This window comes from Podarcis gaigeae (genome assembly GCF_964106915.1).
Source record: "Podarcis gaigeae genome assembly, chromosome: 8".
NCBI classification, from domain to species: Eukaryota; Metazoa; Chordata; class Lepidosauria; order Squamata; family Lacertidae; genus Podarcis; species Podarcis gaigeae.
In genome coordinates, this window is record NC_139684.1 from 58,340,108 (window position 1) to 58,366,836 (window position 26,729).

The 26,729-nt window shown below is 48.1% G+C and overlaps 1 protein-coding gene across 1 annotated transcript; it reads right to left on the bottom strand.

Annotated features, from left to right (window-relative positions):
• Positions 1-4,854: 4,854 nt before the first annotated feature.
• LOC310850428 (uncharacterized protein) lies at positions 4,855-25,569 on the bottom strand. The gene is made up of 4 exons (XM_083751979.1): positions 25,440-25,569; positions 22,142-22,396; positions 14,123-14,230; positions 4,855-5,046 (listed from the first exon to the last, which is right to left on the bottom strand). Exons 1-3 carry the CDS (start codon positions 25,487-25,489, stop codon positions 14,164-14,166), a joined length of 372 nt encoding a protein of 123 aa, XP_083608105.1. The 5' UTR covers positions 25,490-25,569; the 3' UTR covers positions 4,855-5,046; positions 14,123-14,163.
• Between the last annotated feature and the right edge of the window lie 1,160 nt (positions 25,570-26,729).

The window sequence follows — 26,729 nt, forward strand, 5'->3', positions numbered from 1 at the left end:
AGAATCCACCATTTCCCAAGGCACCTCCACTATTCCACTCTCAAAGAGCTCATAATCACATACCAACATGTCTCATGCCTAGTCTACATTGCTTTTCTTGTAATTTAAACCCATTGGTTCAGGTCCTACCCTCCGGAACAAAAGAAAACATATTTGCATCTTCTTGTACACGGCAGCCCATCAAGCAGATTGAGGTGGCACAAAAGTCATATGCACACAGTCTTCCAGTGTGGTGTAGTGGTTAAGAGCGGTAGTCTCATAATCTGGGGAACCGGGTTCGCGTCTCCGCTCCTCCACATGCAGCTGCTGGGTGACCTTGGGCCAGTCACACTTCTTTGAAGTCTCTCAGCCCCACTCACCTCACAGAGTGTTTGTTGTGGGGGAGGAAGGGAAAGGAGAATGTTAGCCGCTTTGAGACTCCTTAAAGGGAGTGAAAGGCGGGATATCAAATCCAAACTCCTCTTCTTCTTCTTCTTCTTCCTTACTATGCTGAGAGGCATTGGACACATTTCTATTTAAATTATAGCAATGGCTTCTATATCTTAGCATATGCAATGTTCATTAAGGGGAAGGGTCGTAGCTCAGTGGAAGAGCCTCACATTTGTCTGCAGAAGGTCCCAGGTTCAATCTGTGGTGCCTGCAGGCAGGGCTGGGAATATCCTGTCTGAAATCCTGGAGAACTACCAGTCAGTGTGGGTGAATGATTCCATGTGGCTGGTGTTGACAGGGATTAGAAAGAAGGGCATAAACTCTGGGCAAGTGGTTCAAACCCCCATCAGACCCCAAAGACTGGCACTGCCAGGAAGCATTGGCAGACTCACCATGTGATGGACCCAGGCATAGAGTGGCCATGTGTCCTATTTTACAGAGGGAAGCCTTCTATTTAGAGATGTCCTCTATTTAATAGGCTATCCAGTCCACGCCTGAGATTAAGGGCTCACCCAACCTTCCTTTTGTGCTATATTTCTAGGCACAGGTCTGCATCTTAAAGTCTGAGTGAAAACTCACTCTTTAATGCCAAATCAGAGCAAACGGCAATCTGTTAAAGGCTGAGTTTTCATGGGGAAAGTACCGGGGGTGGGGGAGCACTCGGACACAGCACTTAAAAAGCATGGACCTGTCCCTAGAAAGCACAGGGGGAAAGGTAAGTGTGGATGGCCCTAAGATAAAGAACACAAAATACAAGGGCACCATCTTCCCTACTAGGGTGATGCAGGAACATAGAAACTCCCTTATCCTGAGTCAGACCAATGATATTGGCAGCTCAGTACACTGAGTGACAGTGGCTCTCCAGAAGGTTTTCCCAGCCCTACCAGGAGATGGTGGGGATTGAACTTGAGAGTCTTCTGTTGTCCTACCACTGAAATCTGGTGCAGTATTTCTATTTAAATTACAATATTTCTTTAGAAATTAGGACATGCACATACAAATTAGTATATGTAAACTTTATCAGTGTCCATGATTGCCCTCCTTTTTGGTGATGCACAAGGGGTCACCCTTTGCGTGGTTGTGGTCTGTAACAAGGTGAATGCAGATATGTCAATTTATTTTAATGCTAAGGAAAGGGAGGAGCTGTTCATGTGCTGCAGCCCTTTTAAATGTGCTAAAAAGGTTCCATGCTGAGATCTATAGAGACAGTACCAGCCTGTCAGTTAATGGAAGCAAAATACGAAGCAGCTCCCTAACGAGCAGGACTTTTCCAACTGCAGTTGCTAAGAGTACTGGCCCCATGCCCCCAGCCCACTGCCCACCCTGCTTACCTTTGCCCTAGCTGGGTGGGATTGGTATGTGAGGAGCCAGATGAGCAGAAGAGACGTCTCAGCAGCAGGGATAGCCACTATGTGTGCATTCCGCCATGCTCTAATGCCCACACAATAGGAGAGTGTTAATGTAGCTCTCGTCATTTGCCAGTTCACTGGACACCACTCAGTCACTGTCTGGGCTTGCTATCAGATCTGGATACCTGCCAAAAGCTAGGTTTGTGGGAGGGGGAGATTCAGAATTTTTTTTTTGGGGGGGGGAGATGGCCAGGGTTTAAGGAGACTGGGTCATAAGCACAGTTAAAACCACATGGACACCTTCCTCTGTGATGGACTTCCTGGACTGAGGGATGTGGAGGGGAGTCAGAGAGAAAAGTCAATCACTTCCAGTTCCCCATCCCTAAGTCCTGATGGTAAGGCCAAGCAAACTTATTGGCAAAAATCACATCTGTGAAATGGGGCTACCAATGACCTGCTTTCTAGGTTTGCTGTGAGACTGCAAAAATATTTTGCAAATGATTACGGGTTTATGCTAAAAAATACTACTCACAGATTGCTAGTGAGAGATCTTCACGTGGGACTCAATGGCATGTTAAAAACTATCATGTTTACTGTGGCATGAGGCCACTTGAGGGGCCTCCTCTGCTGCCACCTCATCATCACGTTTGCTTCCTGTCTGACATGAGGAAAGAAGTGACGTGGCTTGCCACAGGGAGTTGTGGAGGTCACAGGCAGCAAAATGGGAAGCAAGGAAAACACCTGCAGCAGGCAAGGTGGGGTCAAAGTGATGCATCTTGGCCCAGACCAAGGAGATTCCTAGGAAATGGAGGCCTGCTCTAGGCTGCTCCAGGGAGTAACCCAGGGATTCATTAGGCTATTCATTTATTGCACCTTCATTGTGTAATTCTTTTGTATTCGGAAGTGTTGCTGTTATTTCTTAACGCTCTGCTATTTCTGTGAGCCACTTTGAGCTCAACTTGGCTGAAAAAGCAGCATACAAATATTAAACTACTAGTGTTGCTTGCCAACCGCACCTACTCTTGGCTTCACGCAAATTAAGGATTCTAATATGGCACTACAAATTCTCCAACGGGGGCTGTATGATGATAGCATTATTTTTTTATGTATATATGAAGAAATTAAATAGCAAAAAAGGCCAATTACGGGTCCCCCCCCAACTCCTCACAAGATCACCTTTAGCCATTGTCAGTGGAAAACAGATAACTTATTTACAAAAAGATATCACATGTACAAAACCTGGTTGTGTCCTCACAACCACAACTGTGCAAGCCCTGCAAGTCAGCACACGAAACCCACTGGCCTGTAGAAATTTTCACCAGCGTGTACCATGGATGTTGTTACAGGACGGAGTAGGGGATCTGAGCATCAGATCTTTGTTATGGGCCCTCCCTACTTTAAAGGGCTCCTTCAGGTGTCCTTTTTATGGTGCATTCATGATTATTTGTGCTCATGATGCTACTGAAACAGTCTTGTGTGATCCCACTTTTAAAACTCTTCACATCTACAAAAGATTTGGGGCAGTTATAGTGCTTCATTTCCAATCAGTGCATATCCTTGAATTCCCTGCCAAAATCCCACACCTTTGCATAGCACATGTGTTCTGGTGTGGTGCTGTGAGTTTTTTTTTTGCCCCACCTCTGGACCCACCTGGACCTCAAAAATGTGGTAGCATTGGGGAAGCATCACCAAACAACTAATAAAGCAGAATAAATCCACCACTAACTCACTAGTATTGTCTCAAGCACATGCTGTAGAATACACTCACCACCAAAGACCAGTCTGGAGGGGCCCTTAAAATGGTTTAGAAACATACACACACAACTGTGCTTCTAGGGTGACAGGGTACATCGTGAGACCCTAGTCACCCAAAATCTTAATTTTCCAGAGACATCTATTCATTAAAAAAACAGCCAATGGCCATTTTATGAAAATATGTGCCATGTAAAATGTGCCAGGAAAGTATCCTTTAAGAAATTAGCCATGCCATTGTTTTATATTGGCTGTTTGTGGCCCACCAATACAGCATGGAGGGTGGGGAGAGGGGGGGAAGCCTGCTGAAGTGCACTGCAGTCCATGGAAGCTTAAGCCATCATCTTCAAGGTGCCAGAAGACTCTCTTGTTCTTTTCTCTTTACAATGCTTCCTGCACCTGGCAGCCTGGAGGAGATTCTTACTCACTGTAGGTACCCAGGCAAACTGCCCAATGTTCATTTAAATGATGCCTGCACAGGAGAATGTGCAGGTCAGGTGGACCATCCCGCTTGGGATTGGAGTGCCAGTTCAATTGCCCATCCCAGGTGTTAAAATGGCTTGAAGAGCTGGGAGAACTGGGGGAACGTTTGGTCACTTGGTTGTTTTGAGCTGGCTTCACAGAGAGTTTTAGGAGCAGAGGTTTGGGAGGTGCCAAGTAGAGTGCTGTGCTTTGTCTCGCTGGACTCTGGCATTGTGCTGACTCTGCCTTGAGACTAGGACCACTCATGGACATATGCTGGGAGATGTAGTTTGCAAAGAACTCTCTAACACCTATCTGCACCCTTTAAAAACTACAGTTTGCAGGATTCTTTGGGGGAAGCCCCAACTGCTAAAGTGGTAGTAAAGGTAAAGGGATAAAGGGACCCCTGACCATTAGGTCCAGTCGTGGCTGACTCTGGGGTTGCGGTGCTCATCTCGCTTTATTGGCCAAGGGAACCGGCTTACAGCTTCTGGGTCATGTGGCCAGCATGACTAAGCCACTTCTGGCAAACCAGAGCAGTGCACGGAAACACCGTTTACCTTCCCACTGGAGCGGTACCTATTTATCTACTTGCACTTTGACATGCTTTTGAACTGCTAGGCTGGCAGGAGCAGGGACCGAGCAACGGGAGCTCACCCCGTCGCGGGGATTCGAACCGCCAACCTTCTGATCGGCAAGCACTAGGCTCTGTGGTTTAACCCACAGCGCCACCCGTGTCCCTGCTAAAGTGGTATAAGAGTGCTTTAAATGTACAGTAAGCACAAGGCTCTAGCAGTTGGCTCTTGTTTAACTGCACAGGCTGCTCCCAGGTAGGAAAGAAGAAGCAAAGGGGAAAAGCGAAGATGTTCCAATCATTTTATTAGAGCTACAAGTAACACAGAGCCAGGCAGGGCCCAGGGAGAAAGAACAGCATCAAATGAGAAGCATCGTCCGTAGCAGAAAAGGTTGAAGCATGAAATCCAAGGAATTACCAAAGAATCCAGGCAAGCAAATTAGGTGGGTATTGCAGGCTCCTTTGGAGTCCACCTTGAAGCTGAAACAGGAAAAAGAAGGAAAAAGCCAAGTCAGTTCCAACTGTTGCCAACTGTGCCAGTATTTCCCCCCATATCCGCCCCGGTTTGGCATAAAGTTGAAGCCTTTAAACGACAACGGTTGCTTTGAAAATCATGACACACACACAAAAAAAGGAACAAAACTCTGGAACTTCTATTTGTCTTGCCAGCTGAAATTTTAACTTCACACAAAGAGAATTTGAAGGTATGAACAGTACTTCCTTCACAAAATAGCTTGAATCTGTATTAAGTGCACTTTAGTGGCGACACGGTCCTATCTTCAGCCCCTCCCTCCTCCATCCTTGGGAGAATCTCCTCTAAAGTGGGCTTCATGGTCTGATCCATTGCTGCCAAGCCCTTCCTCAAGCTCTCTTGTACCTGGCCCAATCCAGATCAGGGAAAGACCTGAATGCAAAGATGGTTCCTCCAGGCAGAGAGAGCAGGCTTGCAAAAGAAACGGCTCACTGTCCCTTTAAGCCCCCATCCTCTGTCTGATGGGGCTCCGATGAATGGGGAATTGAGTGAGCCAGTGGCAGCTGTTCTGCTTGGAACGGCCTGAGACATTTCCTTTGTGCTGCGGACATGTGGTCCGGCAGTGCTGAGCGGGAGGGAGGGGCTCCACTAGGAGAGCACTGGGGTTATGGGGCCTTTCGTGTGTAGATGCGCCTAAGTGTTTAAATGCCCAGGCACTGCTGCCCTTTTTAAATTTTGCACTTTTCTGGAAATAGGTGCCTTTGCAAATGCCCACTGGTGCATTTGTATGTATGGGGCTTTGCATGTAAGCAACATGTGTATCTTGAGGGGGTTTCAGGAATGCATTTGCAGCTGCATCAATGCAGACACCGATGCGCACAAATACACCCAGCGACTGGTTCCTATTAACAGAAGTGCTGTGTTTGGAAAGAGACCAGGAGTCCTTAACAAGCTCCAATCCCGGGATACGATGCTGATTAATAACTATCACCATTACAGGGCTTCTTGTTGGTAGCGCAAGAGATGCTGGGGCTCAAAGGTCTCTGCTGTTCCTCATTATTATGGCTGACCCCACACATCTCCTCTTCTCTGGCTTGTGGCTGTGGTCAGTGCCCTAATCCTCCTGGATGTGATGATTCCTTTGGATATCCTTAGGCAGCGTTCAAAAGTACTGTGGCAGGCATAAGGACTAGAAACTTGATTCTCATGAAGCTGGATTCTACACACAAGGCCACCTTTAGTACTTTGTTGTTGTTGCTCTCTGGCAGCAGTGTAGCAGACATCCAGCTCTGCTTGTTTATGCTGATAGGGATCAATGCATATAATCCCCTCCCAGCTTTCCCATGCACTCCTCCACTTTTCAGTGCATCCTTGGCTCTTTTCAAGGCTTGGTCTCCCAGGCACAGCTAGGAATGTCAGTCTCTGGAGTCACACTGCAGCTGCCAGTGCCCCAGAGGCAGGGTAGAATTTCAGGCTGGGGACAAGCTACATGAGCCTCGCCTTCTCCTCAAGCGCCTGATCCAGGATTTTACAGCATTTCTCACAGATGAGGAGGAAGGACATTACGTCAGCGGCTGTGCACTCTCACACACGCTAAACGTAGCAGTTCCTGCTGGAAGGGCAGTTCACAACCCTTGCGATCACAGCATTTAACCCTGCCTTAGTCCAAGCCAGATTCTGGCTGTTATGAATGGCAAAATATATACATGCCCCACTTCTAAGACTGAACTCACAATTCAGTTCTTACTGGCTAAAATGAGAGGAGCTGAAGCCTGAAGCTGCCAAGTTCCCAATTTCTAAAAATGTGAAAAAGGAAGGTGAACTCTGTACATGCTCAGAGGCTTTCAAATGGGGCTTGCACAAAATAATTTCTCAATCAGTTGTGCTGCAGGTTCACAAGCGGTGGCAATGGGGAAGTGTTTGGGTGTTCCACCTTAGGCAGCAAAATTACTTGCCCCAGCCCTGCTGGAACACATAGAAAGAGCAACAAGAAGACTCAAAGTTAAACTGAAATCGGCTTACAATCTCATGATTTCCCAAACTTGTTCTCTGGATTTTATAAGGTATCCTAAAAGTGGATTCATTAACACTTTCCACATGTCCTGAATAATGCTGTTCACTCCATACTGCTGTGTACTTTGCCAGGGTGTCAGCAAACAGGCTTTGGGGGGGGGGGAATGCTTATCACCTAGGATTTGAGCAAATATTTGCTTCTCTGCAGGAGCCAGGATATGCAGCTCCTGTCTGCAGCCTCTGCATGAGCAACCAGTGGCACAGAGAGCATGCTATTATTTGAGAGACCAGAATATATCAGAATACAGACTAACTAGAGAGCCTAGGAGTCCCTGTTTCATAGAACCATAAAATCATAGAATCATAGCATTGGAAGGATACCAATGGGTCATCTAGCAAGACCAGTGGTCAGGGATGATGGGAGTTGTAGGCCAAAAACATCTGGAGGCACAAGGTTGGGAAACACTCACCCCTGCAATGCAGGAATCACAGGTGTCACTGCTTATGTTTTGTTTTTTTAAGGCATTGGCTGCTGAACTTGGAAACTTCATTTACAGTGTTCCAGCCCTGGGACTTGAGGAAAACAGCACAAATGATACCTCTGAGCATGTGTAGAGTACCTTTGTTTTATTGCTAGTTCCCATAAGGCAGGAAATTGACAAAAAAGAGCCTACCTGTACTAGGTTTGAAGGAATTGCTGTTAAGATCCTGATCCACAGACTGTGAGGTCTCTGGCCTGAATCTCACATCTGCCCCAAGCACAGCAGGTGATCTTTCACCCAGTTCTTTCTTAGCTGCAATTCTGCAATATGGGGGTAATACTGACCTACCTTGCAGGGTGGTCGTTCATGATGATTGAAACCATGCATGCGAAGCTTTCTGAACTTTCTTATGTTGCTCTAGACAACATTTGTATCACTATTATGAAGTGGCCTCGGGGCCCCTCTGCTTCAGCATTCAGCCTCCCTTTAGGGGGGGTCACAGCCCACTTCAACTTCCTTTCATTCATTTGTGGTCTTGAGGCCACAGCTGCTGTTGGGTGGAGAAGGGGGCACAGGAAAGCTCTCTCCCAGCAAACAAGGAAGAGGGGCCTGGCTGGTTGGTGGCTTCCGACGGGGGCGGAGGAAGCTGAGGAAGGAAACGGAAGCTGCTTTCCTCGGGGCTGACGCGCTTTGCCATGGCTGAGCCAGAAATGTGCTCACAGCTCAGTTGCGCCAAGCATTGCAGCCCCGTGAGTCCCCCTTCCTGACCGGAAGCCAGGAACAGAGCTGGGCTGGCCTCTGCTTCTGAGGGGCATGTCTCCACTGGCTGCATTTTGCCATCCCAAGTTTGTGGGGTGAGTCACCCTCTGAGTCACCAAGCCATCTCACCTAGTCCCTGCTTAGTGTAAAGGGGGGGGGGGGAGAAACTGTTGACACAGTAAATAAAACAAGATTGGCACACTCTGAATTGGATGGACAACCGGCAGGAAAGACAGGGTCAAAACAAGGAGTGGATTCCGGGGCAGAGAAACTGGACTCTTTGTTCACATGCACTATGGGCCACAGGGGTCTCTAACACAGGCAGGGCTGTCTCCCGCTCAGTGTGGTTGTGGAAGCTGCTGCCCAGAGCGAAGGGGGAGGTGAGGCAGTGGCTGCTCCATCCAGGATCCATCCTGCTTGGTGCTGTGTCAGGCTGCACTGAGGATGCCTCCCTGCTTCCATCCTCACCCTGATAGAGAAACAGGCTAAGCAGTGCCCCCCCTTTACTTCTAACGCTTCCCTCCTGCCCAGCGGGCAACTTGGTGATGCCAGAGGGAGGGAGGATGCACAGCGCTGCTGCTCCTTGCCATTGCAGATCACTTGCTGGCCTGAGCGGGCAAGCGGAAGATGCCAGCTGGGATAACTTCCACCGCCGCCACTGCTCTCTCCTGCTTAAGAGGATTATGTACTTTGAACTTAGGAAAAACACAGGCATGGTGTAAAGTGCCTGATGAAGCCACTCTCTGTACACATCAGAAAAACACTTGGGAAGTCCCCAGCTGAGTCATAATAAGCATCCTGGATGATCTTAGGCAAGCAACCATCTCTATTCCACAAACTGTTCCACTTTGGGGATGTTCTCTTGGCACCAACTGGTCATCCTTCGGTGCCAGGCAAATACAACTGTGGGGGGCGGGCATTTGGGCAGCACATGATATTATTAAATCTGCTTTTAATATGCTTTGGTAATTGCATTATTGTTTACTGGCTTGTAAATCACTCTAGAACCTTTCCGTGGGAAGTAGTATACAGTGGTACCTTGGGTTACAGATGCTTCAGGTTACAGACACTTCAGGTTACAGACTCCACTAACCCAGAAATAGTACCTTGGGTTAAGAACTTTGCTTCAGGATGAGAACAGAAATCGCACAGAAGTGGTGTGGCAGCAGCGGGAGGCCCTATTAGCTAAAATGGTGCTTCAGGTTAAGAACAGTTTCAGGTTAAGAACGGACCTCCAGAACGAATTAAGTTCTTAACCCGAGGTACCACTGTACAGTATACATGGAATAACCCTAGCCCTAACCCTGGTTTCATTCCTCATGTCTATAACAAAATAGCAATGACCGAGTTTCTTCAGAGTTGTTGTGACTGAGGCAGCCTTCCTCAATGTGGTGCCTTTCAAGTGTCTTGGGACTAATTCCCATCAGCCTCAGCCAGCATGGCCAATGAGCAGGGATGGTTGGAGCTGTCGTTCAGCAGCATCTGCAGGACCACAGGCCTCCCAGCCCGGCTGCACACACACTATTGCCTTTTAAAGACCTTGTGAAGCATATCCTTTTCCTCTAAGAATTCTGGGCACTGTCGTTTCTTAAGGCTGCTGAGAGTTGGAACTCTGTGAGGAGTAAATGACAGTACCCAGAATTCTTTGAGGGTAAGAATGTGCTTCAAAGGTGCTTTAAAGATATGGGTGTATCTAGCCTTACTATTCTAAGCAGGATAGAATCACAACAACTGCTGGGGTGGGTGGAAGTTGGGAGTCCAACAGCACCTGAGGGTCCTCACGGGCTCCTCATCCCTGCATTAGATTTTTAAAAGTAGGCTGCTTAAACAAGTAAACATGGAGTTAATATGTAGTTTATTAGCAGCTGCAAAATTATCACCTCCTGACCTCTGCCCTGAGAATTCTCCATTAGAGCCCAGTGTGCTCACCAAGCTCCAAGCTCCAGGAAGCTTTGGGGAAGTCACGGCATTAAATTAAATTGACCGAAGTGTGCAGTACTCTGAAATGTATAGGGCGATGTGGCAAAAGCAACAGAGGGAATTTAACTGGGTGATGGGATGTGAAGAGTGGAGGCCCAGTTTCCTCCTAGCAAGTTCCCTCACTGCTGTTGTTTACACTACGGAGCCTGTCCCCGCCACCCAGATGTAACCAGTTTGCTAGAGCCATTCCTTACTCTCTCCCAAAATCTGGAGGACCAAACGAGAGAGAGGGCAGGGCAGAGAGAGGATGCCCGCCAAAGGCGCTGGCGGTGTGTAATGATTTTAGGATGAGGACAGCGGCAAAGGAAGTGGGGAATAAATCAAAGCGCTGCATTGGCACAGGACCCTCACAGGCAGGAAACTGACGAGAGGGGAAGGAAGAGGGACAGATTGAGGTCAGGAAAGCAGCTTGAAACATTCCAAGGTCAGCAGGAAGGCCTGGGAATCCAAGCGGAGATGGGGAAGAGGAAGTAATGAGGGGGAATGGGCCAGGAGGCCAGCAGGCCCTTATCTCTCTGAGCCACGCATGTGCTCCAGGTTAGCGGGGGTGGGGGATGAAGATGGAGGTCTGGCAGTGGACCAAGGCAAGTTCCACAAGGGCAGACAGGAGGCTGTCACTTAATATAAGATGTGGGTAATGAAGGCCATTTAAGAGCATATATAATAACATAAGATGAGCCTGCTGGATCAGACCAAGGGCCCATCTAGTCCAGCACCCTGTTCTCACAGGGGCCAACTAAGTGCTTATGGGATGCCGGCAAGCAAGACATGAGCACAGCAGCCACTCTGCCCATCTGTGATCCCCTGCAACTAGTAGTCAGAGGTACAGAGGCAGACTTGCTTTGGGCCTTTCCCAACTAGCGACCAGGTCATGGGTTCTTGCCCATAAGTCTACAAGGATGTTCTGTTCACAACAGTCAAAAGAGCATAGATGCATGGACAGGAAAAGAAAAATTCTGAGCGATCCACTTTTTAATATCAATTTTATATATGTGCTCATGTGCCTTTTTATTTAGGCACTATTTCACCCCCCAAAAAATCATGGTTTGTTTGTTTGTTTTTAAAAAGTAGGCACAGAGGTATTAGCAGATATTTTTAAAAGTGGGGGAGGGACATGCTTCAAAAATAGTGTCAACCTTGGGGCACTGTTTTTAAGAATATTTTTTAATTTTTATGTTTCTTTTAAGTGCTGTTGCATGGATATTTGAATACTTAATGTGTGTGCGTGCAGAACAGATGCTTTAGGGCAAACAAAAAAAAAAAAACCATTTTAAAATTAAACTAAAATAAATTATCATACTGACAAAATGGTGCTGAATGGAATCTTATGAGTCAAGGAAGTGGAAGTGGTCTGTGGGTTTTCCTGGATTTGGAAAATCTAACTAACTACCAGCCAGTTGCCAGTCTCCCCTTCTTGGGCAAGGTTCTTGAGCAGGTGGTCTGATTGGAGGAAACTGATTTTCTAGATCCATTTCAATCAGGGTTTAGGCTGGTTTGGGCACAGAAACTGATTTGATTGCCCTTACGACGACCTCTGTCAGAAAGAGAGAGGCGAAATGTGTCCCTGTTAATTCTTCTCAACTTCTCAGAGGCTTTCTGTACCTTCGACCATGGTATCCTCCTGGAGCGGCTGTTTGGATTAGGGGTTGGTGACACCAGTGAGGGGTGTGGCCTAGGGAAAGGAGGTACGGCCTTTGCAGTCTCCAGAGGGCAAGAAACAGAGAACATGGGATCATAGCAATCTTTCTCAAACTGAGTTCCTGGGATAGCTCAGCTGGTAGACCATGAGACTCTTAACCTCAGGGTTGTGGGTTGGACGAGATGATCCCTGTGGCCGCTTCCAACTCTTCTGGGATTCTGTTCTACCTAGCTCTGTTCTGCCTACACGGACTGGCAGCAGCTCTTCAGGATTTCAGGAAGAGGTCTCTCCCAGCCCTACCTGGGACCGGGGGGGGGGGGGCATGTTCCCTGCCTGTGTCCCTATCTCCATCAGGCCTGAGGTAACCCACTCCTGCAGTAGGCTGATACTTTCATGCACTGCTTCGGGGGACTTCTCGAGGGGGACATGTGAGCGACAGCTGCTAGCGTATGGGGTGTCTCGGTGGCTGGTCTGATCTGGCAGGGCTCTGCTTCTGTGTCGTGGACCTCTCCCACCAGCCACAGTGAGGGCAAACACGCCTTTCAGCCTGCTGTCTGTTAGCCAGCGTGGAAGCTGAGGCCCAGGCCTCTCTCTCCTCTCCGCCAGGCCTGTGCATCTGTGTGAGAGAGCAGCAAAGCCCGCCGCACCTGCTCTGCCTTTGCTCCCTCCCTCCACTAGCTCCCAGCAGGTGCAGCTGCAAGGGAGGAACGATCAAACATAGCGATGGTGGGTGGCACAAGTGTAAAATAACAGTGTGGCAAAAGTGGTGTTGGTGGGGAGAGGGGAGGGGGAGGGGAAGGAGGTCCGGCTGAGCATAATGCAGCCATTCATAAGCTGCGACAGTAAGCATGCAGGGCCTAACAGCTGCTGGCGCATGGCGCATGGCATGGCGATGACCTGCGAGGGACTCCCTGGATTGCTCCAGGGTTGCTTAAGGAGGAGGAGACTGGGGGCAGGGGTTGGGGTTGGACGGTGATGTTTATGCTCCTGTTTTAGTTTTACATTTTTATGTATAGGTGTTTGTTTTTGTATTCTGAAACTATTATGAGCTGCCTTGAAAGGGCATTAAAAATAAAAGAAAAAAAAGAAAGTATACTCCCTCTCCCTCTCCCTCTCCCTCTCCCTCTCCCTCTCTCTCTCTCTCTCTCTCTCTCTCTGGGAGTGTTTTAGAATATGCACAGAATTGTAGGAAAAGGTTTAAGGAACTGCAGGTTTGGTTTGAGAACAAAAGAGGCTGAGAGAGAAGAGCAAAGAAGGTTTTTAGAAATGTTTCTGAATGTTTTAATTAGCTGATTTTAACTGTTTTATTATTTTCGTAAACCACTTTGAGTTGTGTTTGTTTTGAACAACCAAGTGGGTGTGTAAATTTTGTTTTAAAAGTAAATAAAAAGCCTGCCAATTTTTGTTGCCAAATCTTCTGAAATATGAACCAATAGTGGAGCGGATGTGCATAATTTGGGGTTGGATACCAGGAAGGGTGTGTGTGTGACAAATATCTGGCCTGTTACAAAGCATGCCTTCCCTGAAGGGTCCAGGAAGAGACTCACCCTGCAAACTCCAGAATGCCCCCTTGTGTTTCATACAACTTAGCCTGGGAAAACTCTCCTCACCAGATGCTTTGCTCAGCATCACAAAGACAGAATAAATCCGATCTTCTTTTCAGTGCTTGATTATGGCCAAAAAGGTAGAGGAACTTTAAAAAGGAAATGTGCAAAACTCATCCTTCATACAGTTCTATAAACCACAGCTGGTGGGGAGGGGGATGGGACGTGATTTCACAAAAGGTAAGAGGGCTCTTTGCCCTGGCAGATTCACAAAAGTTACAAATGCCAGCTCTCTCACTTTCATTCATATATATATACACATATATATATTGCTTGTGTGGGTTGTTTTCTTTGAGGTTGTTTTAATGGTTTGAATCAAGATGTTATTGTGGTTTTACATCTCTCTGTTATCTGCCTCATTAATTCCTGTAATTATGGAGCAGAATGTGAATGTTCTAAGTAGGTAGGTAGGTCTGTGCATATTCTTGAATGTTCATATACAAAGGAAGGGCCCCTTTCCACCTTCACAGCAGCCAGCAGGTATAAGAGGTGTCTCTGTCCCCTTTGACCTCCTAGTTCTCCCAGGCAATTTACACCAGAGATTTCTCTGGCACCATCTGTTCCCTGGTGTGTGTTATAATTGAATTTGGAGGCCTTTGCTACTTACCTCTGAGTGCATGGCCCTGGGGCCAGAGTTCAGAAGTTCAGCTACAGGAAGTGGCGTTCTCTCTTGCCCAGGTAATAATGGTTCAGGTGCTGCCAGCGCTTCGTCCATCTGCAAAAGAGATATCATCCTAGATCAGGCCTAGGTTGCCAAATGACGGGGAGAGACTGTCCTGTCCTGCTCCAAGTGCCTTGGCCAGGGCTTGTATCCATGCTGTGAAAAACTCCAGCGACTGTAAAAGGTCCAGGAGCAGAGTCCAGTAGAAATGTTGACAACCTTATCCCCATAAGGCTGAGGTAATTAAACAGAAATTTGAGGGTAAGAGGGACTATGCATGGTGTGCGTGGTGAATGATCCTGATTTGGGACATCTTCTAGCAACCTTGGATACCTTCTAGCAACAGACATCAAGTGAATTAAACCAGTCCCAAGCAGAGCTGATAAGCTTCCTCAGCCTCGGCCCTCCAGATGTTTTTGGCCTACAACTCCCATGATCCCTAGCTAGTGGGACCAGTGGTCAGGGATGATGGGAACTGTAGTCTCAAAACATCTGAAGGGCCGAGGTTGAGGAAGCCTAAGCTGGGCCATGGGCAGGCAAACTAAGGCCTGGGGGGCCGGATCCGGCCCAATCGCCTTCTAAATCCAGCCTGCGGACGGTCTGCAAATCAGCATGTTTTTACATGAGTAGAATGTGTCCTTTTATTTAAAATGCATCTCTGGGTTATTTGTGGGCATAGGAATTCGTTCATTCTTTTTTTCAAAATATAGTCCGGCCCCCCACAAAGTCTGAGGGACAGTGGACCGGCCCCCTGCTGAAAAAGTTTGCTGACCCCTGGCTATGAGCACCTGACAGCCGAGTATGTTTGGCAAAGTGAAACAGCATTGTAGGATGAATATAATATTGCAATCTGATGTGTGAGAGAGGAGATGGTGGAAAGGAAGGTGTCCCTGGTGCAGGAGGGAAATGGGAAAAGAAGAAATAGCCTCAAATTATTCTGTTAAGGAATAAAGCTGAACCAGTTATTCTCCCACCCCCCACTGGTTGAACACCAGAGCTGCTATATGAGCTCCGCTTATTTTCTGCCTGTCCTTTTGAGAGTGTTTTGATACTCAAAGTCAGTGGTGTGCCTGAGTAATTTAATTATTTGAGTGAAGACTGAGTAATCACGTATTCTGGAGAAAGTGACTAGTAATGTAGGTTACAAGGTTCAGTCTTCAGCCAGGAATAGAATGGATTACGCAAGTGCAAGAGAAGACGGGTGAGGCCCAAGCAATTAACACCGAGACCCGCAAGTGGTGAGAATGAAGCCACCTTTGAATGGCTGTTGCTGGGAATCCAGAACTGGACAGAGTGGCACAAAGGTTGCCTTTTCATGACACACTGATGGCCTCTTAATTCGGTTTGTGCTTAAACCAACACACGGTTAAGTCTCAACTACCCAAATGAGCATTTAGAGAGCCAGTGTGGTGTAGTGGTTAAGAGAGATAGCCTCGTAATCTGGGGAACCGGGTTTGCGTCTCCACTCCTCCACATGCAGCTGCTGCTTGACCTTGCGCTAGTCACACTTCTCTGAAGTCTCTCAGCCCCACTCACCTCATAGAGTGTTTGTTGCGGGGGAGGAAGGGAAAGGAGAATGTTAGCCGCTTTGAGACTCCCTAGGGTAGTGATAAAGCGGGATATCAAATCCAAACTTTTATTCTTTTTCTTCTTTCTTCCCAAACTTGCTTGGGATCACTGCCATGGCTGCGGCTGTCCATAGATAAGTGGTCAATTTGCACAAGAATTTCTTCATGTGGTTTTATTCCTCAGGGACACTGATCACATGGAGATAAAGTGTGTCCTTCTTAGAACTGCCCCTTAGATCCAAAATGGCCTTTGGACTGGTGCACCCCTTTGTGCTCATCCCTTGAAATAACTGCAGGGTTAAATGGTTGCTTGCATGAATCGGCCATCACACAGGTCACCCCAGACAGGATTGCCTGGGGCTTGGCTCTTACAATTTTAACTGAGTATGTCCACGAGCCTGCCTTTCCCACAGAAACGGGGAACCTGAGGACCAAATTTCCTGAGGGTCACGTGACAGTGGTGAGCAGGGCCAGAGGGAAACATTGGCAGAATAATGGATGTGACTCTTAACTTTTGTACAGTACTGCATTCCAGCCATGCAAAAGCAAGTGGCTTGTACACTGATGCTGCCGCGATATCTAGGCAAGCAAAGGGCATGATCAGAGTTGAAGGACACATTCCAGCCAGGCAAAGCTACTTGAGGAGGGTGCAGAGCAGGGCCTGGGAAGAGTGCCAAGGACCAGATAGCAAAGCCTGGAGGGTCACATTTGATCCCCAGTCCTGCATTTCCCCATACCTGCCTTAAAGATAAAGCTTGTTGGGAACCTATCTCCCACCCATCTTGAAATCTCTTTGCTTCCTTTCCTACTGAAATGGTGCCCCCAAAATTGCAAGCAGGTGCTTTTAAACTAATGGGTTTCGGACTCAGACCAGGATGAATCACAGAGCCGTTCACCCGAGGAAGAAACAGAAGAGCTGCTTCTTGGTTGCTGGATGGGCTTCCCTCCCTTTCTCTCACGGGAGCTGAAGGCAGTTTAACGAATTCAGTTTCATAACAGGAGAAAGCTTGGAGGTTGTTAAGTATTTATAGGAAGCGTCAGGAGCTGGCTTAGCGAAGTTCCCTCTCTGTTTATGAGTCTCCCCCTCAAGTCCATCTGCTCTCCTTGAGCCACGCCTGGTGCGGTAATTCGGTAAAGAGCCATCTGCTCTCGCAGGCGATCTGTTTGCTCTTCGTCGCTTTGTGGTGGAAATGGCAGCGGCTGCTGTGGCTACGCCTGTTCCCTTCCCAGGCTGAAGAGCCCGGTGTCTCTTCCCTGTGTGCTCCGTGTCCCAAGGCACATGGCACTGCACGGCTTGCCGAGTTTGATGGAGCGAAGCAGGTGCGCATGGGCCTGGCGCTGAAGGACCAGGCTAAAAATATGCAGCCGGCTTTTATTGCGGTCCAGCGCTGCCAGGCACGCTCCAGATCTTAGCGTACAAATGTACATCTCCGCACAACCTGCAAAGCCCATTTTCACCTTTAGATGTCAGGCCTTTTGCACATTTTTCAGGGGCTCCCAGGCCTCTTTTTAAAGTGTACACCTAGAAATGCTGAGTGTGAATTTCATTGGATGTCTGTGAATTCTGGTGTTATGTGGAAGGGGAAAAAACTTTTCTCTCTGTGTGACATGCATAATTTTATAAACTTCTACCATGGCACCTCTTACTTGTATTTTCTCTAAACTAAAAAGTCCCAAATGCTGCCACTTTTCCAAGTGGCAAGCAGTACCTTTGGGCAGCATGAATGGCAGAAGAATGAGAGACAGATGAATCGGATCCCCTGAGGGAAGTTCCCCCTCGATCACTGGCCAGGCAAGTGACTCTCTGCCTGTGGAATGCTGAAAAGAAAGAGCAGCTCTCCCTTCTCAGCCCTGGCTGTGCTATGTGGTCTCCCCTCCCAGTGCCCCCTCCTCACTGCCTGCTGCTGCTATTTCAAAGGGCAGGTGGCTGTTCACATCTCCCGCTTTGATCTGCTCCCTTCCTTCTAACCTGGAGGGACCACCTGCCTCGCTCCTTCATAAAGCTGCTGTTAGTCTTCCTGCTGGCCCAGACTTGGGGGCCTCCCCATCAAGAAAGAGAAAATTCTCCAATTAATGTCATTTTACCTGCCTCAGGAGCTTGACTCCACATGCTCTGTCTGCATCCTGCTGAATTGGCAGGGAGCTAGCACTTCTGGTTGGCTAGCAGGAGCCCCCTGAGGCCTATTTGGCCCTGAAAAGGGATTTTTGGCGACCTCGTGAGGTTTACCATCAGCCATAGCAATTAAGTGGTACCTCCAAGTGCTGCAGCACTATACCTTTGAGGACTAGATGCTGGAGAAAAGCCATAGACACTTTCGCCTTCTTCCCTCCTTGCGAGCTTCCACAGGACTCACCTGGCCAGCCACTGTTCTTGGTAAACCTTCCTAGATAGCTCAGTTGGTTAGAGTGTGGTGCTGACAGCACCAAGGTTACAGGTTTGGTTCCCGTATGGGACAGCTGCATATTCCTGCATTGCAGGGGGTTGGACCAGATGATCCTCAGGGTCCCTCCCAACCCTACAATTCTATGATGATTCTTTTGTGCTACATCTGCTTAACCACAAGCTTAATATGAGTCAACAGTGTAATGCAGCAGTAAAAAAAGTTAATGCTATTTCTAGGCTGTATCAAGACGTATAGTGTCCAGATCAAGGGAAGTAATAGTTCCACTTCTATGCCTTGGTTAGACCACACGTAGAGTGCTGTGCCCAAGTCTGGGCATCACAATTTAAGAAGTATATTGACAAGTTGGAAGGTGTGCAGAGGAGGGCGACCAAGATGATCAAGGGTCTGGAAAGCTAGCCTTATGAGGAACGGTTGAAGGAGCTGGGTATGTTTAGGATGGAAAAGAGGAGACTGAGGTGAGATACGACAGCCACCTTCACATATCTAAAGGGCTGTCAGATGGAGCAAGCTTGTTTTCTCCTGCTCTGGAGGGCAGGACACGAACCAGGGGCTTCGAGTTACAAGAAAGGAGATTCTGACTAAACATATGGAAAAACTTCCTGAAAGTAAGAGCTGTTTGACATTGGAATGGATTCCCTTGGAAGGCGGTGGGCTCTCTTTTCTTGGAGGTTTTTAGGCAGAGGTTGGATGGCCATCTGATCAAGTTGAAACTCCTACATTGCAGGGGATGAACTCAATGACCCCCTGAGTCCCTTCCAACTCTACAATTCTGTGATTCCATGATTTTACAAGGCAGCAAGTCCACATGGCACCCCTTCCCCAGGTTGCTATACTCCTAGGATCAGTGCCTTTTTTCTGGGGGGGACACAGAGATATGCATATCTCTAAGTCTCCAGGTTTGCCTCCCAACCACCTGGTGGCAAAGGGAGGTCTTTAATCTCCAGGTGAGCAAGAACACCTTCCTTACCTAGACTCCCTAAGTAGGTGAGAAGGAATGATTCCTTCACTTCAGCTGAACTTGGGAACACCCCTTAATTTCCGACTGGTGACATATTTGCTCATTTGTCACATTTTGTATTTTTTGTTTGTTTTGATGTGTCATGCTTAATGCCATCCATGCCCCCAGGTCTCTGGTATGGGCCCTAACAGCTCAGGATCTAGGATGCTCCTGACGTGACAATCTTAACCCCACTGCCACCACCTCCACAGTGGCTACTTTGAGGCACAGCCTCGTGGGGGTGTTCTCCTGTGGCAGAGCATGCAACTCAACCTGGGTTTGAGCCCCACATTGGGCAAAACATTCCTGCATTGCAGGGGGTTGACTAATGACTCTGGTGGTCCCTTCCAACTCCACAATTCTATGGCTCTATGAATGGGGAGCCAGTTTTTTTGCAAGCAGTGTTAGGAAGAGGCACCCAGGAAAAAATCCTAGCAGGTGGCGTGCCTTGGGTCAGGTTGTTCCACCTCCCACCCGGAGGTTCTTGCCTCCTACCTCCTCTGGGCTGCCCAATGGTGTGCTCCACAGTGACTGGGCCACCAGGCTCTCTGGGTACCTCTCTTCAGCTTTCTCTCACTCCTACTCTACCCCATCCTCTTTCTGGACCTGGCAGCTTCTCAAGTCTCCATGAAAGGCGGGACAGATGGAGACAGCAGAGGAGCTCATCTGGGGCCAGGAAGCATGAAAGCAGCAGCAGCAGCAGCAGCAGGAGGAGGAGGAAGAGGCCAAGGCTCCTGTTATGGGGGGCGGGAAGACAGATTAGAGTAGGAAAAAGCAGAAAAAGGGGGAGACCCAAAAAATAAGAGAGCAGCAAACGAGCGGGGCAAGGGAGGGTGTGGTAGTATGGACTGAAGGCCAGAGCAAGAAGGGGCAGAAAAGCACTTAGAAAGACCAGAGGAGAGGGCTGGAAAGGTAGAGGGTGCCCACCTGACTTTTCCCTTGGGCTCCACAGCCCTGCCAACCAGCAGTCGGGCTGGCCACCTGTCAATGGGGGCTTTCTTATTGGTTCATTTTCTTTCCTGCCATTTTTGAGTTCTGGTGGCAAAGGGATCAGGAATGATCAAACAAACCCCAATACCTCCTCACACTGGCCCTCATACTCATGTAAGGGGACAAGCACCTCTCACTCTCCTGGGTGAAAAAATGAAAAAAAAAATTAAATGAAAGAAAGGCGAGGATAAGAATGGGGGAATAAGGGGGGGGGGGAATTAGGTGGGATGGGAACAGACACACCAGGAAGACTTTGAAGGCAAGGTACAAACTCATTTCAATATATTCTGACAGGCTGGTTTAAAAAGCATTTCCTGTTGATTAAGCATCAGGTTTCTAATTGTTTGATCAATCAATTTAAAGGTTGTTTTGCACATGATCAACACATCATGTCTTTTTTGAAATGTGGAAAGAATGTTGAATAAAGTCATGGCTGATTGTTTTAGAAGAAAAGGCCATTCTGAATACTTTTGGATGGTGAACAAGGGTGCCTATAACCCTCAGTGCCACCTTCTGAAATTGGCTACCAGAGACCAGTGGATTCAGACTTCCATTGCTTGATCTGCCAATTAAGCTTGGCTCCCACTTCTATTTACCTGAAATACAGATCTGTCAATCCATAATTTGAGGAGCCCTTCTGAGCCCTGGGAGTGACATTTCTGTTTGCTTGTCTGTAAAATGCTAAATCTCTGGATGACTGATGCTAAGATGAAATGTGAGATGCACATTTACAGCATAATTCAATGTTTTAATTCCTTGTTTTCTCCTGCATGCATTTTCATGGGAAGAGAGGAGGAGAATACATCTGATCCTCCAAAATGATCTCTGATTATCTCCTTTCCACAGTGAAACACCCCCATGAAAGACAGAGTCCATTCAGCACTTCAGGCTGAAACCTCAGCCAGGGGCCAGGAAATGTACAAAGCGCAGTGCAATGCAATCTCTCCTTTGAAGACTGGCTGTGCTTTACTAATATCTCTGTTTGCTTGTGGGCACGTATGTCTGGACCGACTCCTATATGTGCTCTTCTTTCAGAAGGTTTCAGTTCTTTCCCATGGGAGGACACAGAGATGCAACACCTCCTCCTCCAATCTGGAGGCAACAGGATCAGTCCAGCAAAGACAAAACTTCTCCCAGGTAACCATCCTGGCAGAATATTAAAAGGCAAGCCTTGCTCTGGCCAATGACACACGAGCTAAGAGCATGACATCACCAGGACAAACACTCATTGGCTTAAAGACCATGGAAGGCAGGATGCGGTTACCCAGCAACTGCTAAGAGCTAATTAACACTTTAGTGGGGTGGCTGGCATTAAAACAGGCAAGGAGAGAGGGATGGGTTTATTTCTTGCAATGGAGTGATTGCCAGGAGTCGGAACCCCACAAAAACGGTGTGTGGGAGTGGGGGTGGGGAGCATATCTGTCTTTTTGCTGTGGCACTGCTTGTATCTGAAAAAGCCTTCCCTCAAGCCCTGTCCAGCTTGGCTTTTAAATACTCAGAAAAGATAGCTTTTTGTATCCCTTTCCTGCTCTGTCACAAACACAACCTCTCATCCTGCTTGTTGCATTTCATCTCTAAAGGGGTAGCATTTTGGGGGGGTGGGATATGTGCGCACGTTTATCTCTCTTGTGTGTTGATAGCGGGGAGACCACAGTACTAAACAGGATCGGAAGGGAATTATTTGACCAGCACAGACTTCCCTAACCTGGCGCCCTCCAGATGTTTTAGACCACAACACCCAACTGCAATGGATGTGCTGGCTGGGGCTGGTGGGAGTTGTAGTCCTAAACATCTGGAGGTTGCCAGGTTATGGAGCGCTGGGCTAGCCGCTTGCCCCCTTTGACTGTTTCCCAGAGCAAGTGATACAGGAGGAGTCATTTCAACAAGTGGGCAACTTGAAAGCCACCAAACTCATCCCGGGAGAAATCTAACCCCGACGGGAATGAATGATGCAGACTGATGGCCAAGGGCTCAGTTACAATGCTCCCCTGTGCTCCATACTTACATGAGCTTGTGCCTGTATTGGCCTGCATTTGGCGTGTGAACAGACTCCACTTCTGAAACGCCAGTGTTCCCAGGGAGGATCAAGAGCCGCTTGGTGGGGGTGTGCCACGCACTGCCAGCTGGGTAGCGCCTCTGGGGGCTGATCCAGTAATCCTGCAGGCCGCGGTGGCTGGAGTAGTGAGCAGGGTGCAGGCTGACCAGCCTCTTCCAGGGCATCTCCACTATGACCCGGCGAGGAGAAGGCGCCCGTGGCCTTCTGCAGCAACAAGAGCGGGAGAGAGACTCAGAAGAGGCCAAATGCTTTCTTCAGTTAGACGTTGCCGAGAGGCATTAATTAAATTGCTATCACTTACATAGAATACAGGGTTGCATCCGGCTTAGCTTTACTCTGAGTACTCCTGTTGAAATGAATGGGCCAGGCTTGGTCCTGTTCATTAATTTCAATGAACTGGACCAAGCCTGGAGGCTGTGGCCAAGGGAGCTGTGTGCTTCCTTGCTCAGTCTGCGGCCCAGGTGTGGCTCTCTGGGGATGGGCAGTCCTCCTCCTTCTCTTGTTTCTTAAGCTTTTCTCTCTCTCTCTTCTTTTTATACATAAGTTTTATTACATTTTCTGTTTTACACTTTATAATATTCATTTAAACAACCTTAAAATGTCAGTGCCTTCCCTTCTTCTCTTTCCATGGTTCATTTTGCATATCATAAATCCCTGCATATTTTACATAAACCAAACCATTCAGTATTCCATTATTACATCCAACAAAACTTGTTTACACTGTTGAATTTATCTTAATGCTGCAAACGTTTTCAAGTGTACACAATTCCCCCCCATATATTCAATAAACATTTCCCAATCTTCTTTAAATGTGTGTTTTTCTTGTTCTCTTATTCTATATATTAGGTCTGGAAGCTGCGCATATTCTGTCAGTTTAAGATGCCATTCTTCTTTAATTGTGACCTCGCTTGTTTTCCTTTTTTGGGCTAACAAAAATGGGCTGCAATGGTGGCATACATAAATAACCTTTTTTTGGCACCTGGGAATTTCCATCTGAATTATCCCCAACAAAAAGGACTCTAGAGGTTTTTTTCTTAAAGTACTTCTAAACCTTTTTTTCCAATTCATTCTCTCTTGTTAAACCAGACAGCCCATCAAACCCCGAACTCTTTCAAATACAGAGGACTAGATAGTTCACTTGGTTAAAGCATGGTGCTGATGATGTCAACACTGCAAGTTTGATCTCCATATGAGACGGCTGCATATTCCTGCTCTTGCCGGGGTTGGATTAGAATTAGATGATCCTCCGGGTCCCTTCCAACTCTATGATTTTATGACTGTTCTCTGTAAAGTAGGGCGCTTGGCCACCAGACTTCACACACAATGAAACTGTCACAGATGCATCATGTGCAACGACCACAGCGCTCCAAGGACAGGTCTTGTATGTGAGGGAGGACAGGGTGGTGGCAGCAGCAGCAATGGGGAAATCTGGTCCCTCTGACTATACACCGGTCTTATTGCTAGAAATATTTTTGTCAAAAGAATATTGTGCCTGCCCAAGGTGGCAAATACACATTAGTTTAAGGGAGGAAATGAAATAATGTCATTTAAACAAGAATAGCATACATCTCCCCAGAGTGGGGAAGGCTGTGCCTGGGTGACCTTCAAGGCCTCTCCTGCTCTCCCTTCTTATAGGTCTTTCTCTTTAAACTGGACTTGGTTCATCCTTCAAACAGGGGAGACTTTAAAATAGCAGACTGACCTCTGTAAAACGGCAACCTTGCCAACAGTCCCTACTTATACACAGACTGCCTGGCCCACTAAATTACTACAGCCAGCCCAGAACAAGGGGGAAAGGCCAGCGGAAGAGCAAGCCGATTGGGCACATGGGGTGGCTTGTGTGTCCTGCACCCAGGGGCGGGCCCAGCTGACTGTGGGGGCAGGGCCAGCCGGGGCAGGACACTCTGTGGGGCCTCTGAGGAGTCTGCCTTCCTCCTTCCACTCAGCCGCCACACAGCTGAGGGGGAGATGGCAGGCATACCATTTGGGGCAGTGTGGAGCCTGCGGGCGCTCAAGCTACCACGTCACTCCCAGGAGAGACGCATGGCTTGGGCATGCTGCAGGCCCCACGGTGAGTGGCCCCCAACATTTTGTCACCCCCCTCAGTGGTGACACCCTGGGCGGACCACTCCCACCACACACCCCTTCCTACACTCCTGGGAAAGACTCTCTCCAAAGATGCCCTGGTACCTCTCATTTTAGAAATTCACTACAATGCTCTGGATTCTGTAACTTATTTGTTTTTATCCTTGAAAATGTATAAAGACAACTTTTGGGGGCAGGTGGATAGTGGTGGATGGAAGAGCCCCCAAGGTGGTGGCTCAGCAAAGATGCTAGAAATACAGGTTTTAAAATAATGGCAATAATTTAAAATCAAAATAGCGCAGATGTAAAGATGCACAGTCAGCCACAAGTCCAAGGGAGAATTTGACCAGAGTGGAACTGCTTCCACATACCCTGAAGGCCTATTGGAATAAGATGTTAAACATAAGAACCTAAGAAAAGACGGCTGGATCAGACCAATGGCCCATCTAGGCCTGCATCCTGTTCTCACAGTGGCCAACCAGATGCCTGTGGGAATTCAAGCACTAAAGTATTCACCCTTCCTGTGGTTTCCAGCGGCTAGTATTCAGAAGCCTTGCTGCCTCCAGTTGTGAAGGCAGAGCACAGCCATCACGGCCAGTACCCATCCATGTTCGTTATCATCTGTTTTTCTTTTCTTTTTAAGTTAACAGGGAAGGGTGGGCTTCCCATGCAAGGCTGGGCCAAAACATTTGGCTGCTGTTAACTCTTCTCAAACAGTCTGAATATCCAGCCTCTGACTGAATATGGCTGTTCTACTAAGCAAAGGCACTTCTGCCTTCTCCTGTATTAAGTCTCAGCTTAGCCCCCCCCCCCATGTTTTGCTGTGTCTGCAGCAGGGACCTTGTTTATTTTCTCCACCTAAGACCTCCCTAACCTGGCTCCCCCCAAAAGCTTTGGGCTACATGCAACTCCCACCATCCCTAAGCAAAACAGTAGTCCAAAACAACTGGTGGTGGTTGTAGGTACAGCTAAAAATTCAAAATAGGCTTAGGAGAAAGAAAAAGGCTGGTCAGGGACTTTTTCTGGCAATTACCAGTAGGTCCAAGGCAAAAGACTCCAGCGAGGCTGTTTTGTGGAGTCTGCCCCGCCCCATTCTGATTGGTGGGTGTTTGTCCAGCCACCCTCCCTCTGCCCCAATGATAAGTATAGCAAAGATACATACCGAGCAAGGATATAATTCACCACAAAGAGGGCTGTTTCAGGAAACATCATTTTCCTGCTTATCTGCTGGTGGTTCTTAAGAGACAACCAAACCTCCTATCCTTCAATGACTCCCAAGTCCAGGTTGTAACCTATCTTTAAATGCACTGGATAGGACTTCAAGAATAGCCGCTGCCTCTGGGGTCTGGCCTCGTGTTGTTTGAAAGGCTATACTCCCTCAGGTCTCAGACCCTACAGCCAGGAGAGAGGAATCTACCCAGCTCTGAAGGCAGAGAAGTCCTGAGAAGTGGATGGTGTGTATCACCATCAGAAGAAGAAGAAGGAGAGTTTGGATTTGATATCCCACCTTTCACTCCCTTTAAGGAGTCTCAAAGCGGCTAACATTCTCCTTTCCCTTCCTCCCCCACAACAAACACTCTGTGAGGTGAGTGGGGCTGAGAGACTTCAAAGAAGTGTGACTAGCCCAAGGTCACCCAGCAGCTGCATGTGGAGAAGCGGAGACACGAACCCAGTTCCCCAGATTACGAGACTACTGCTCTTAACCACTACACCACACTGGCTCTCAGGTGTGGATATAGCTAAGTTCACTCTGTTTCTCTGAGCAAGGAGAAGTTCCAGGGGACACAGCCCTCCTCTGCTGTTACTCTAGACCTCAGCAACCCGTGTTCAGGCACCAAGGGTTGCCTGACCTTAGGTCTGGCCTGCAGTCTCCTGGTTTGCCTGGCCTGTCCAGGTGGCAGGTTGAGGGCTTGAATGGTGGCTGAGAGTGCCTTTAATCATATTTTTTTAAAAAATTACTAATAAGGCCCAGGCATGCAGACTGCAAGCTTCAGCCCAGAATGTCAAAGGTAAAGGGACCCCTGACCATTAGGTCCAGTCGTGGCCGACTCTGGGGTTGCGGCGCTCATCTCGCTTTATTGGCCAAGAGAGCCGGCGTACAGCTTCCGGGTCATGTGGCCAGCATGACTAAGCCGCTTCTGGCAAACCAGAGCGGCGCACGGAAACGCTGTTTACCTTCCCGCCGGAGCGGTACCTATTTATCTACTTCCACTTTGACGTGCTTTTGAACTGCTAGGTGGGCAGGAGCTGGGACTGAGCAACGGGAGCTCACTCCATCGCAGGGATTCGAACTGCCGACCTTCTGATTGGCAAGTCCCTGGCTGCAAATTGTTCCATACAGTGAGTGCATGTTGGGGGGAGGTCTTCTCTCCCCCACTCCTCTCTTCCAGTTAAACTTCTTCTCCAGGTCCTGCCACATGACTTCACCAGGAGATGCCCTAATGACATCACC